At 39.4% G+C, this 13,821-nt stretch overlaps 1 protein-coding gene across 5 annotated transcripts in view; it reads right to left on the reverse strand.

Moving 5' to 3' along the window:
* The window catches only part of PIEZO2 (piezo type mechanosensitive ion channel component 2), a 537,568-nt gene that overhangs the window by 41,047 nt on the left and 482,700 nt on the right, over positions 1 to 13,821 (reverse strand). For all 5 annotated transcript variants that reach the window (XM_044293449.1, XM_044293451.1, XM_044293452.1 and 2 more), the window contains 4 exons: positions 5,458 to 5,841; positions 5,022 to 5,280; positions 4,385 to 4,567; positions 1,720 to 1,972 (listed from right to left, as the gene is read on the reverse strand). In XM_044293449.1, coding sequence (XP_044149384.1) covers positions 1,720 to 1,972; positions 4,385 to 4,567; positions 5,022 to 5,280; positions 5,458 to 5,841 — 1,079 coding nt within the window. The remainder of the gene's footprint in view (positions 1 to 1,719; positions 1,973 to 4,384; positions 4,568 to 5,021; positions 5,281 to 5,457; positions 5,842 to 13,821) is intronic.

A 13,821-nucleotide genomic window follows, 5' to 3' on the forward strand; every position in this document is an offset into this window, starting at 1 on the left:
GACTGTCTACATGTAATGAGAAAAACTACTAAAACACATAGCACACTAAAAATTCACTTTTTTAAAACTTAAATACAATTTGATGGAAGAATATATGTTAACTAGGATTATGTGCCTCAGTGAACAGATGGCATCTCCCTTGGCTTAAAATTCTTAAATGGCTTAAAATTCTGCATCTAAGGGTGGCCATAAAAATTCAATAGCTGTCGACTGAACGATCGTTTGGCCAACATCTATTTCTCTCATCTCCCTCCTGGCTTCCCCATACACAGACAGGTTCAGCTTGGCCGAATGTGTATGTGTATTCAATAGGGAGAAAGCTGCCACCAGATATCTCTGGCGGTGGCTTATCTTCCAGAAGAACAAGAGGAAAATATTCACTTCACCCAATCCTTCTTTCCCAGACATCTGTCGTGGGAAAGATAGGAGCTCCCCACATATACTAGACTGTTGGCCAAACCTGCTGATTTTGGGGGTTCAGCCAAAAATACACTAATGTGTATAGGTGCCTTTACAGACTGCATAATATTGAATGGAAGAAGGAGAGGGTGCTGCCACAAATAGTTTTTGGTGTAAATTATAAAACTAGACATCCATAGTTTTTTTTCCCTGCTTGAAAAAAATGCAGTTGCACAAAACCACCAGAATATAAGAGGAAAAATGCCAGACCCAGAGAATGCTTCAATTGAAAAAGATGTCACTGACTCAAAACACGCACCTCAAGTGTCAAAACACACCACTACAAACGTGTGCAGTGTTTAATAATTTCCATAAACCTCAGTTTAAAGGGACTCTGACAGCTCCAAAACACACCCTAATCTAGAGTAAGTAGAGTTTAGTGTAAGTGACAGAGTCCACTTATGCAATTTTTATCTTATACTACTTGCATCATAATTTTGTGCTCCCACAAACCAGCAGTAAAATGTATTGAAATGGCTCCTGTGCTCACACTCATAATTAAGAGGACTCAAAGAGGAGTCCTCTTAGTGCATTTAACTGCTGTTTTTCGGAGCAAAGCATCAGAATACAAATGAGTAAGAAGATAAAAATTCTATAATTAGACTCAGCGTCATTTTGCCTGTAAAAAATGCCCCAAAAAGACTACGGGGGTCAATAGAAAAGTCTGCACCATTCTTTTTTACATAAAAAGTTTTTGCACAAAAACATGGCAACTGAATTATAACTGCAGTTTCTGGTGCATGGGCTGCAGAAGATGCAACAACTTTATTACGGGGCCTGAGCCTCTTAACAAATTGTTCGGATTTCCCTCCAGTGGGCTTTTTACTAAGACTGGTGTGTGAAATGCCAATCTTTAGTAAATGAGCTCCTACCTATACCATGTATTTCTGCTCCCTCTTTGATCCTGCATTGAGTATGCATCCGCTGCAACTTTTTACCTAAAGTATGCTTATCTCTCTAAAATTAAGTCTATATAATGGAACAGTGAATTATCTTCTTTGTTGCTTAGAAGTAAATGTGAGATCACATGACAGGATAAAAATATTAGCATGTACTGCTAGATTATGTATTGTAAGATTGCTGGGCAGGGACTGAACCGCTAATGTATATTCATGAGCATGTATAAATAAAATCTGGATCATGTTTTTGAAAGCAAATAACTTTCAGATTTGCACAGACACAAAGTAACTGTTTAAGAAATTACATGGTGTTCCAACGAAGTTCATTATTAAATATTGCACTGTGCTGGTTGACAATTACCTCTCTTTGATCTGTGTGAGGAGTAACTAGACCTGTGGGAAATTTGTGAGCCACTACTAGAACTCTTTCTTCTAATGGCGGCCTTCTCCTCCGGGAAATGGACATGGATAGATTCTACAGATGCTGCGAGGTTAACGGATTTTAATGAGCCAACAGAATCTCTTCTTTCTGATCCTTCTGAAATTTCCCCATCTGTATCATCCTTATGGGTGGCATTATCACTCACATCATCCTCATCCCAAAGACCATGACACTAACGGAATAAAGGTACAAGGAACACAGATACAATCAGTACAACTAAGGAAAAAATTGTTTGCTAATTTCTAAGCTCAAATTCCCTGAGGTACCAAAAGGCTGGCTTTTTCCTTCTAGCCATAATTGGCGACTATTCTGTGGCTGCTGATTAGGAGCTTTATTTATGGTCAAATGCATATTTAATATACAGGTCTGAGTGCTTCTCATATTTAATGGGAAGCTCCATTTTACCAACCAAGAATACTGTACAACTGTTTACTAAACTGCAATAAACCATTACAGGGAATGATAAAAATGTATTCTTGCTCTAAATAGTTTGTTAGGGAGTTTGTCCTAGATTAGAAAAAAACACTTTTCATCATGTTACCTATTGCATATCTGCATTTGAATTGATGCAATATCAGATAGCCCATGGACTAGAGAGGTGCTTTTTCTGGAAGACAGAGGCCACGTGTTTTCAATATCATATAACCTCTTTAAAACTGATTACCAGGATACAGTGTAAATTCTCCCGATGAATGATGCTCATTCATCTGGTTATCGGAGGCACATTTACATGGGCAGATTGTCGGAATGACTGTTCGCAGGGATGGTCGTTCCTGATTATCTGGACGATTATTGGCGTGTGTAAATGCAGCTTAAGCGTTTACTAAGCAGCTACTACATTTTATATAACTGTTTCCTCATGTCAATTATCAGTACTAGAGATGAGTGAATTTCCTGAAATTACTTTAGGGTCTGATTCATTTGAATTATCCATCAGATTCGATGTTAGTATGAATCTTAAAAGTGCCCTGATTGTCCTGATAAGTTGTTAATGGCACTCAGAAGTCCCCTAGGATTGAAGACGATTTGTGAATTATAATGATTAGATATTCAAAAGTTAAAGAAGAACGCCTGCAAAAAGTTTTACACTCTAACCTGTTATAAAGGTACATGATGTAATCTGTAGTGAATGTAATCTTCTTACCAGTTGTCTGTATTTGTGAGTTATATCTCCCTGATGCGTCTCATCTGTGTCATGTGACCAGTAATCAGACTCACCAACTGACACAGCATCTTATGTGTGGACAGGAAGTCAGTTTCTCTATATATTCCTATGGGAGCCTCACTCTCAGCCTCATAGGAATGAATAGAGAAGAAACTGACTTCCTGTCCTGTGTCAGTTGGAGATCAGAGAGTTGGTCACATGACACAGCTACAATTAGAAGAGAGGGGATACCTCACAAATACAGTCACTGATGAGAAGATTACATTCACTAAAGATTACATCATGTACCTTTCTAACAGGTCAGAGAATATTTTTTTTTTTTGCAGGAGTTCTTCTTTAATGTAAGAAAGTCAATTTCTTTAGCTGCAGCAGCACTCACTCACAGCAATGGCTGCCTGTGCCTGTTTAAAATAATACACTGCCACTGACTGAGTCTGACCCCATCTGACTCAGTCACTGACACTAATCCAGTATTTATCTGTATTCTGTTTTACTATCATTCTCTGTCTGACGTCCTCTGTCACCTATCTGTATTCCCATAGGGCAGCAGCATTTTCTGGCTGGGATGTTTTATAGAGGCTATGACCCAACCACTGAATCATTGGTAACTCCCACCTATAACCCCTCATGATTGACTGTGCTAAAAGGAGCGTTGTCTGCAAGGAATTATGAGGGCACCCACTGGGCTGCTGCCTGAGGTCATGTAATCCTTTTCTGTCTTCTGACCTGAAAAATGGTGGCTGCCATTTTGAGCAAGTTGTGCAAGACAAATTCCAAAAGTTTTGAATTCACTGAAATCCATAACTTTTGGGAAATTTGTAACAAATTTTATTTGTGCCAAATTGATTCGCTCATCTCTAAACAGTACTATATACTGTATAAGCAATGATTCCGGTAACTGCAAAATGAACCTTACTTTAACATTTAAATAGAAGCACTTCTTTATCTTTGGAATTATCAACTGTGTCTCCCCCCTCCAAATGCACCACCAGCAACCGATAGGCGATTCCCACCATATCAAATGGTCATAGGTATGACGGGCCTTGTAAAACTGAGTACAGTGGCCCCTCTGATTATGAATTGAATACCTCCTATGTACCTGTTTGGAGGGATATTATCTGTGTATCGTTTACTATATGTTTTGTTGCATTTTGTTTTTTTGTTTGTGTTTTATAATGAGTTTTATAAAAGGTTTGTTTTAATTGAGGCATTTGGTATTACTGCGGTGACTCACGTCTCTATATTTATTTTCAAAAAAATAGGTAACTAAAATTAACTGATTTACAATTATGAAGAATAACTTCCAAGCAAATATAACACTTATAGCAAAAATAAGCAGTAAATCCAGCGCAATAATGGTAAACTCCACTATATAATTAAACAACCTAACAGTATTAAGTCAGGTATTTCATATCATACCTTTAAAATAGATCTATGAAAAAACAAAGCAAGGAGTTGAAGCAAGTCATAGAGTACATATCCTTCTTTCTTCTCCACACCAATTATATTAGGAACATGGTAAGGTTTGTCTTTGTACAACTCCAAATTAATGTTCCATGGAAAAAATCCAAATTGGAAGAAATACTTGATAACGATTGTTACCTGCACCAGAAACAGCATTAAACACTATAAACTCATAATCATATAGAATGTTTTACATATCTTTACACCTATGAAACAAAACCTTTTCCCAAATAATTCCTAAAATACTGCCCTTTTAGCTTAAACTCTTGGCAACATTAATTTTGTGGAACACACTTGTGTAAGACATATACTGCTATGGCGATAAACTGCCACATTATGAGCAACATGGAAAATATTATTAGTGTGATCCTTTAATACTTATATTCCATTCTGATGGCCATGGCACAGCTACATTTTAGTTTCTGTATTAAAGCTTACTAATACAGACACTGTATGGCAACATTATATCGATCTGAATTAGACTTTAATGGGTAGCTGTGGTGCTGTTTTCTTATCAAACACCCTGAAGGTAAATCTTTGCACATAATTTGAACTCTACCATATGGATGAACACATGAAAATGTTTACATACCTCTGTATATACAATGGCGGCCATCCAAAACCGTTTACTAGGACGTGGCACAGATAGCATGGCCCACAAAAATATGAGAATTGGTAGAACCAATGTTATGATGGAAGCGGAGATCATGTGGTTGAGGATAATCACAAAATAGCAAACCATTTCTGATCTGGCAACTAAGGTGTTGTAAAGAGCATAAATAAGCTGCAAAAAACGTGGCTGTCCAATGTAAAATTTCTCAGAGTGTTCCAGTTCTTCATCTTGAAACATCCTGGCAAGGTCAAAGAATTTGTAGGAAAATTATGAACATTTAATAGAACACAAAAAATAATACTTCAGTGTAAAACATAAAAAATAATTATGTATTAAGTGTATATATAGAGTAGATAGATAGCCCAGATTGTGATGAGAGTGGGCAGTAAAAAAGGTGAAAGAAGTGAACACCTACTTATTTACGAGAAGTTCACTTGCAGTCAATTCATGTGTAAGAGAAGGCAGAATAGCATCGTGTTGCTTGTCAGTGCAGCTGTCATCTGGACTTAGAATCATCAAATTATTATCAGCAGATTCATCATGGGAAGTAAATGACAGCTGCTCAAAGCTGACAGCTTTGCTGTAAGATGGGGGGAGATCTCCATCTGCTGTGGAATATAGAGGCATTTCTGTTTCAGGTGTATAGCCGGATCCCTCTAGGTCAACACAATAGTCCTCATCCGATGCATCTAATCTTGAGGTTGGACTTTTGCCATCTTCTTCTTGCTCATCATCTGCCTCTTCTATAGTTTCAGTTGTTCCCTGCCTTGAGTAGACCATGGTACACTGTGTTGGTTCACTATTAAAGAAAGACAAGCTGTTAACTTTAGTTATGGTACATGGTCTATTATAAATTTACAGTTCACTAATTACAGCCTAATTCTATTTGTATTGCGGCTCATGACTTTCTCAAAATTTGAATTCATATTGATGTTGATTCCTTACACTGCTGCAGAGAACTAATAGTAGCGTGGCATCTATTTGTCTTCAGAACATGACTACCTGCATTACAGAATGGAGCACATTTAAGATGCTGGTCTTAATAAGCCCTATACCTGGCAGTGGATCCACAAAAGTTATAAAGAGGCGCGGCATCTACGTACATAACTTCAGTGGATACACCTAATTTTGTCATATTTCTGTTTAATAATAAATATAATTATATTGATACTTGTACTCCTTTTCAGTTACAGTAATTTGCTGACGAGAAACAGAATCTGCTTAAATAGCAATTTTCTAATGAAAATTAACTGGCATTTCTTGTGCCAGATAATGACCACCTTCTGAGGTGCTCCCTTATCTCCAAGAGGGTCGTTTAGCCTAATGTATGGCTCTCATATGTATAAGGCACAATGACCTGAACAGTAGAATTTAAATTTACACAACAAGTAGGTTAGTACTTCTCCTGTAAAGCTACTGTACATGCAGTATTTCCAGTAATAACATTACATTAGCAAATAGCTAGTTACATATTTGAATCTTATTTTTATTAAAGTAGCTGTAAAGGTGAAGCTACAGCCTGCTATGGAGTCACATCCACTGTTAAAAGAGTCTGAGAGATAAGAATCATTGTGGATGATAAAGGGAAAGATTGGAGGAAATGTACTAATCCAGTGCGCTAGAACTCAGGCATCATTTTTGCCAAAAAGCTGATTATGATGCCTTTCACCACATTTATGAAGTTATTAATTTTAGACGCTTTTCATCTTGTCCAAATAGAGGGTGTTGGTTAGCTGGAAAGGGGAGTGACCGGTTGTAAAACTGATGTGGCTTAACATGCGACAATGTTAGGCCTCATGCACACAACCGTGTTTTCAGTATGTATCTGATGCGCATTTAATGTGGATTGCACATGGACCCATTCATTTCTGTAGGGTTCAGATAATTCGTACATCACATGGATGTCATCCATGTGCTGTCCGCATCCATTTGGCAGTGCCAAAAATGACAGAACATGTCCCATTCTTGTCCATTTTGCGGACAAGAAAAGGCATTTCGACAATGGGGCCTGCGAAAAGAGAAGGATGCACATGGCCGGAATCCACATTTTGTAGATCCTTAGTTTGTGGACCAAAAACAGAAAGGGTTGTGTGCCTGAGGTCTTAACCAGAGCTGAACCAAAACTAGTTGCAGCTAATAGGTGGTATAAGCTTAGTATAAAGAGGCACTAAATTTATCATGCAGCATTACCCACTTTGATACATTTTTAGACAGTCTAGTCTAAGTTTACACTGTCTAAATATTAATCAGGGTTAGTAAATCTACTCCATTGAGCATTCAGGAGATGGGGGTGAGAGGCAGTACATAATGGAATGTATCACCTTATCTGGGACTATTAAACTGATGACGTATCCTCAGGATGGTTTAACAATATCAAATCAGTGGAGGTCTGACTCCCAGCACCCCTGCCTTTCAAGTAAAGAGGGCAATCACAGCATATCTAATATAGATATGTCTTTTACTGTTAACTGTTTTAGTTAATAGAAAACTTTGATTATTTTTTAACATATGGAATTTTATATTATAAAGAAAATACAATAAAGAAGCAATGAAAAGTTATATTGTATTATACAAGTAAAAATATACTAGGCTGAAAAAAAAACAAGTTGAAGTTTTTGTGGACTTCTATCTTAGGATTCGATTAGAATGAGATGGCAAAAAATAGGAAACAAGGAATTGCAGAACCTATGAATAATATGATACATTATAATAATGTGTATTAAGGGCAATTTCTGTTTCTTATAGCAGCTGTAAAGAGGTTCGTTCCAATTAGGGGTACATTTGTACAATACAAACATTATAAAGAATCTCCCTTTTCACATCTGCTAACAGTTTAAGTTGAAAAATATGTAATGACATTTTCTAGGGAATTTTAGATAGAGAACTGTGCACAACAACCAGTCCAAGAAAGCCAGTCTTAAAAAATTGGATAATCTGTAATTGTCAGTTGACTCACTGGAAAAATGTGCACTACCGATTGGATTATTTCCATTAACCCCTTAAGTAACAAGCCTATTATGGCATGGAGACCCCAGTAATTTTTATATATTTTTTGCGTTGTCTCATTCAGGCAGAAATACCTTTTATATATTTTTGAATCTGACCAAGAAAAACATCTGCATAAAGTTTGTATATTCTCCCCATGGGTTTCATTCAGGTACTTTGGTTTCCTCCCACACTTGAAAGACAAACTGAGAGGGAATTAAGACTGCAAGCTCCACTGCGGACAGCAAGTGATAATGTCTGTAAAATGCTCCAATGTGTTGGCGCCATAAGTATGTAAAAAAAAAAAGACTTTTTTTGGGGGGGGGGGGGGGGGGGGGTACAGTAAAGGCTCCTTTATTATTCGGGTTGTGTCAAATGCAGCGATGTCATATATGTATTCGTGTGCATTTGTTTTGTACAACTTTTATACAACTACTTTTTATGGAAAAATGTTTTTTTTTAATTTTTTTTATAAAGTTTGGGAAGAATCTCGAATAATAAAACTAGGCATAAAAATAGGATTACTATGACATTCATTATGAATAAGGGTACTTTCACACTTGCATTAAAGTTTTCCGGTATTGAGATCTGTCCTAGGGGCTTAATACCAGATAAAAACTGATTAGTTTTATCCTAATGCATTCTGAATAGAGAGCAATCCATTCAGTATGCATCAGGATGTCTTCAGTTCAGTCACTCATGCTGTGGCATTTTCTCTGTCCAAAATTCCGGAACACTTGCCGGAATACTGGATCCGGCTTTATTTTCCATTGAAATGCATTAATGCTGGATCCAGCACCAAGTGTTCTGGCAAAATCCAAAGAACAAGCAGATAAACACAAGCAAAACGCACGTTTATTGGGTGAAACTGTCGTTAATGCTTGCAAGTAAGTTATTGTTTCTGAGCAGCAGATTGTGCTGTCGAAATAGCCCTCTGCTGCACAGAAACAATGTAGCTGTATAATGACGCGCGGTCGCAATAATCAGCTGCTCCTCAGCACATTTAAATGCACCTCAACTCGTTCCCGAATGCCTTATGAATATATCCATCTGCAGCTGGGACTTTAGAGATGGCGTTCACTCATGGGTGCCATAGCTGTCGGGTGCCTGCTGTTTAAAGGGACACTGACAGGCAAATTCAGCATATTGTGTTATATATCTGACATTACAGGTCTTATACAGTCTATTAAAAGCATGTAAGTATCCCCCCTGTCCACCTTCTAAATACCGAAATATAAAGTTTTATAACTTGCCTGTCTCCTCACCAATCTGCCCAAGGGGCGGCGTTTCATCTGAAAATGCGCCCAGCCAGCTGCTCCCAACTGCCGTTCTGTAGCCCCGCCCAGCTCATCAATATTCACTTCGCTGGGCGGGGCTACAACTCTCCGCACTATCATTAACCCTTTTGGAGATGTGAGTGAGCAGCGCTCTGAAGCTCTGCTTTGAACAGTGCCTGGGGCATGCGCATGAGGCAGAGGCTGCAGCTGCCTCTGGGAACGCAGGCAGGGTGTGTACAGCAGGCGCGATCTAACCACGGCGGGGCGCAGGCGCAGAGGATTAGATGGACGCTGCCAAGAGGATTCTATCAACCATAGGCAGGATCGTGACTGGGGAGAGTTGGAGCCCCGCCCAGCGAAGTGAATATTGATGAGCTGGGCGGGGCTACAGAACGGCAGTTGGGAGCAGCTGGCTGGGCGCATTTTCAGATGAAACGCCGCCCCTTGGGCAGATTGGTGAGGAGACAGGCAAGTTATAAAACTTTATATTTCGGTATTTAGAAGGTGGACAGGGGGGATACTTACATGCTTTTAATAGACTGTATAAGACCTGTAATGTCAGATATATAACACAATATGCTGAATTTGCCTGTCAGTGTCCCTTTAAGGCTTATGTATGCGATTGATGATAATGTCAATCTCACACATTTACCCCACAGATGCCATGGTCAAATGTCACCACGACATCTGTGAGGATAAAAACCACGAGTGCCCACTCCCATCTGTGCATTGTCTCACAGATGATGTGTGTGGCAGCGTCTGTACTCCTTAGTAATACAGGGCTGCCGTGCATTAGTTCCTAAGGAGAGCCTGCCTGTGGCAGGGCTCCATAGGAGCACAGTGTTATTCACACAGGCTAATGCACAGGTTATTCACTAAGGCTAGGACTTTTTAGTCCGGCGGCTTTCGCCGTGCACCGCGTGCTGCGCCAGAGCTCCGCCCCTGTCCCCATTATAGTCAATGGGGACGGAGCGGCGTTCCAGCGGTACGGCGAAAAAGCGGCAGGACTGATCCGACATGGTGAACAGCCTGTCGGATCCGTCCTGCTGCAAGTGTGAAAGTAGCCTAATGATTGCTTGTTCAAGTTCCCTAGGGGGACTAATAAAAAGTGTAATAAAAACAGATAAAAAAAAGTTTTTGAAAATATATAAAAAAACATAAAATAAACATCATGGGCATCGTCGTGTGAAAAAACACCTGTACTATTAAAGGGGTTGTCCGAGTTATTTTTTCGTTCTTTGTATGTTTCTAACTAGGCAAATGAAAGGATTTTACAATTCACTTACTTTATCTCCAGTTGCTGGTTTCTCAGATTTCACTGAGGGTCACATTACCTGTGATATCAGCTTCTCTCCCTGCTCTGTTGATGATTCCTGCACAAGCCTGAAAGAGCAGATGTGTGTCTTCACTGCCGTCTGCTCTCTTCCTGGATCCTTAACCCCTTCAGCTGCACAGACTCAGGAGTGAAGGCTTTACTGAGTAGCTGCAGGCAGTGAGGAGACAAATGCTGGGCACAGGAGCTGACAGCTGACAGAGGAGTTCTGCAGAGCATTGCACAACAGGTAGGGGGAAGATCCTGTGTGTATCAGCAGTGTCATTGTACAGCTGGGACTTGTAGTCCTACAAATACAACATGCTGCTAAGTCTCCCAGCAGGCAGACATATATGTAAGGGCAGCACTTGTATTCACTCCCTTTGCATAGCAGAGGGAGGGGCAGAGATTGTTGTTATTGCAGGTAAACAAAGAGCCAGAAGAGAACTAGGGAAATGACTAAATATATATATATTATTTTTTACCTAAAACTTGCTTAGCTCAGTTATACAGGTGAAATGCGAAAAATTAGAATATCGTGCAAAAGTCCATTTATTTCAGCAATGCAAATTAAAAGGAATTGAATTAATGCAATTTAACCCCTTCCCGACTGCAATCCGTCTATATACGTGCTATTTGCACATGCCCCGTGCAGATAGCACGTGTATAGACATCAGGCAGCTCTTTAATCTAAGCGCTGCAAAGTGCTTGGATTAAAGCTTCTGCCCCTGCACTGCTGCATTCACGGGCGGCATACAGTGCAGTAATGCCGGCAAGGGACCAATCAGAGTGGCCACTTTGCTGGCAATCGATTCGATTGGTTAGTCTATGCAGACTAACCAATCGGATCGCGGCAGTGAAAAAATGCCTGTTCCAGGCTCTGATCTGCACTCTGCAGATCAGAGCCTGAAATCAGGTAGTGTCCTCATGCCCCCCGATCTGTGCCCCCTTCCTGTGCGCCTCCAAGCACCCCCTTGTCCCCGCCTGCCCCTTATGCAGTTCCCCCCGCTCCCATCCATATTCATGCAGCCTGCCCTGATGCGGTCCTCCCCCTCCACGCCCCATAAATTTCTCCTGCCCTCATTTGTGCTGCCTCCCTCAATGCTGGCCGTACTCAATGCTCAATGCTGGCCGTACCTTCCCCCTCCCCAGCGCGGCCCCCTGCCCTTTGCCCCCGATGCGGTGCGGTCCCCCTGCTGTGTTTGATGGCGGTGGCTCCATTCCTGAGCCGCCGCCATCAGCAGAGAGTGTCAGCTCTAGGCTGACACTCTGCTGTAACCCCTAAGATGCAGCGGCATCCATGGGGTTAGTAGAGGGAGGGGGCTCCCTCTCTCAACCATCGGGGCTACCGCGCTGCGATAGAGGGACTTGCAAGAGGAACTTGATAAAAAAAAGTGAAAATAATAAAAGTAAAAATAAATAAATACATAAAAATGTAAATAAAAATAAATAAATTGCCTTTTCCTATAAAAAAAGAAAAAAATACACATATTAGGTATCACCGCATCTGTAACGACCGTCTCTATAAATATATCACATGATAGACCCCGTCCGATAAACACCGTAAAAAAAATGTGTAAAAAAAGCAATTTTTGTCACCTTACATCACAAAAAGTGCAACACCAAGCGATCAAAAAGGTGTATATCAAACAAAATGCTACCAATAAAACTGTCACCTCATCCTGAAAAAAATGAGACCCTACATAAGAAAATCGCAAAAAAATTAAAAATATATATAGTTCTTAGAACATTGAGACACTAAAACATCATTTTTTTATTTCAAATATGCTATTATTGTGTTAAAGTGAAACAAATAAAAAAGTGTACATATTAGGTATCGCCGCATCTGTAATAACCTGCTCAATATAAATATCACATGACCTAACACCTCAGGTGAACACCGTGAAAAAAATAAAAAAATTTAAAAAGTGCCAAAAAGCCATTTTTGTCACCTTACATCACAAAAAGTGCAACATCAAGTGATCAAAAAAGCTTATGAACCCCAAAATAGTACCAATAAAACCGTCACCTCATCCCGCAAAAAATGATACCCTATTTATGACAATCGTCCAAAAAATAAAAAAAAGCTATGGCTCTCAGACTATGGAGACACTAAAACATCATTTTTGGGGTTTCAGAAATGCTATTATTGTGTAAAACTTAAATAAATAAAAAAAAGTATACATATTAGGTATTGCCACGTCCATAACGATCTGCTCTATAAAACTGTAACATGACCTAACCCTTCAGATAACTGCTGTAAAAATAAATAAATAAAAACTGTTCCAAAACAGCCGATTTTTTGGTCACCTTGCCCTATAAAGTGTAATAATGAATGATCAAAAAATCTTATGTACCCAAAAATGGTACCAATGAAAACCTCAACTCCTGCTGCAAAAAACGAGCCCCTGCACAAGACGAGAAAAATAAAAAACATATGGCGTTCAGAAAATGGACACACAAAAACATATTTTCTTTTTCAAAAATGCTTTATTATGTAAAACTGAAACAAATGAACAAAGAAAGTAGGCATATTTGATATCATTGCGTCCGTAACAACCTGCTCTATAAAATGCCACATGATCTACCCTGTCAGATGAATCTTGTAAATAAAAAAAAACCTGTGCCAAAACAACCATTTTTCAGTTACCTTGCCTCACAAAAAACTTATTATAGAGCAATTAAAAATCTGTACCCCAAAATAGTACCAATAAAACTGGCACCTTATCCCCTAGTTTCCAAAATAGGGTCACTTTTGGGGAGTTTCTACTGTATGGGTGCATCAGGGGGGCTTTAAATGGGACATGGCATCTAAAACCAGTCCAGCAAAATCTGCCTTCCAAAAACCATACGGCGTTCCTTTCCTTCTGCGCCCTGCCGTGCACCCTTACATCAGTTTACGACCACATGTGGGGTGTTTCTGTAAACCGCAGAATCAGGTTAATAAATATTGAGTTTTGTTTGGCTGTTAACCCTCAATGTGTTAAAGATTTTCTTTTTATAAAATGGAAAATCTGCCAAAAAAGGTAAATTTAGAAATTTCATCTCCATTTTCCTTTAATTCTTGTGGAACACCTAAATGGTTAACAAAGTTTGTAAAATCAGTTTTGATTAACTAGTTTCTACAATGGGGTAATTTATGGGGGGTTTCCACTTTGTAAGCCCCACAAAGTGACTTCAGCTCTGAACTGGTCCTTAAAAAGTG

The sequence above is a fragment of the Bufo gargarizans genome, chromosome 5 (genome assembly GCF_014858855.1).
Source record: "Bufo gargarizans isolate SCDJY-AF-19 chromosome 5, ASM1485885v1, whole genome shotgun sequence".
In the NCBI taxonomy this organism is placed as follows: Eukaryota; Metazoa; Chordata; class Amphibia; order Anura; family Bufonidae; genus Bufo; species Bufo gargarizans.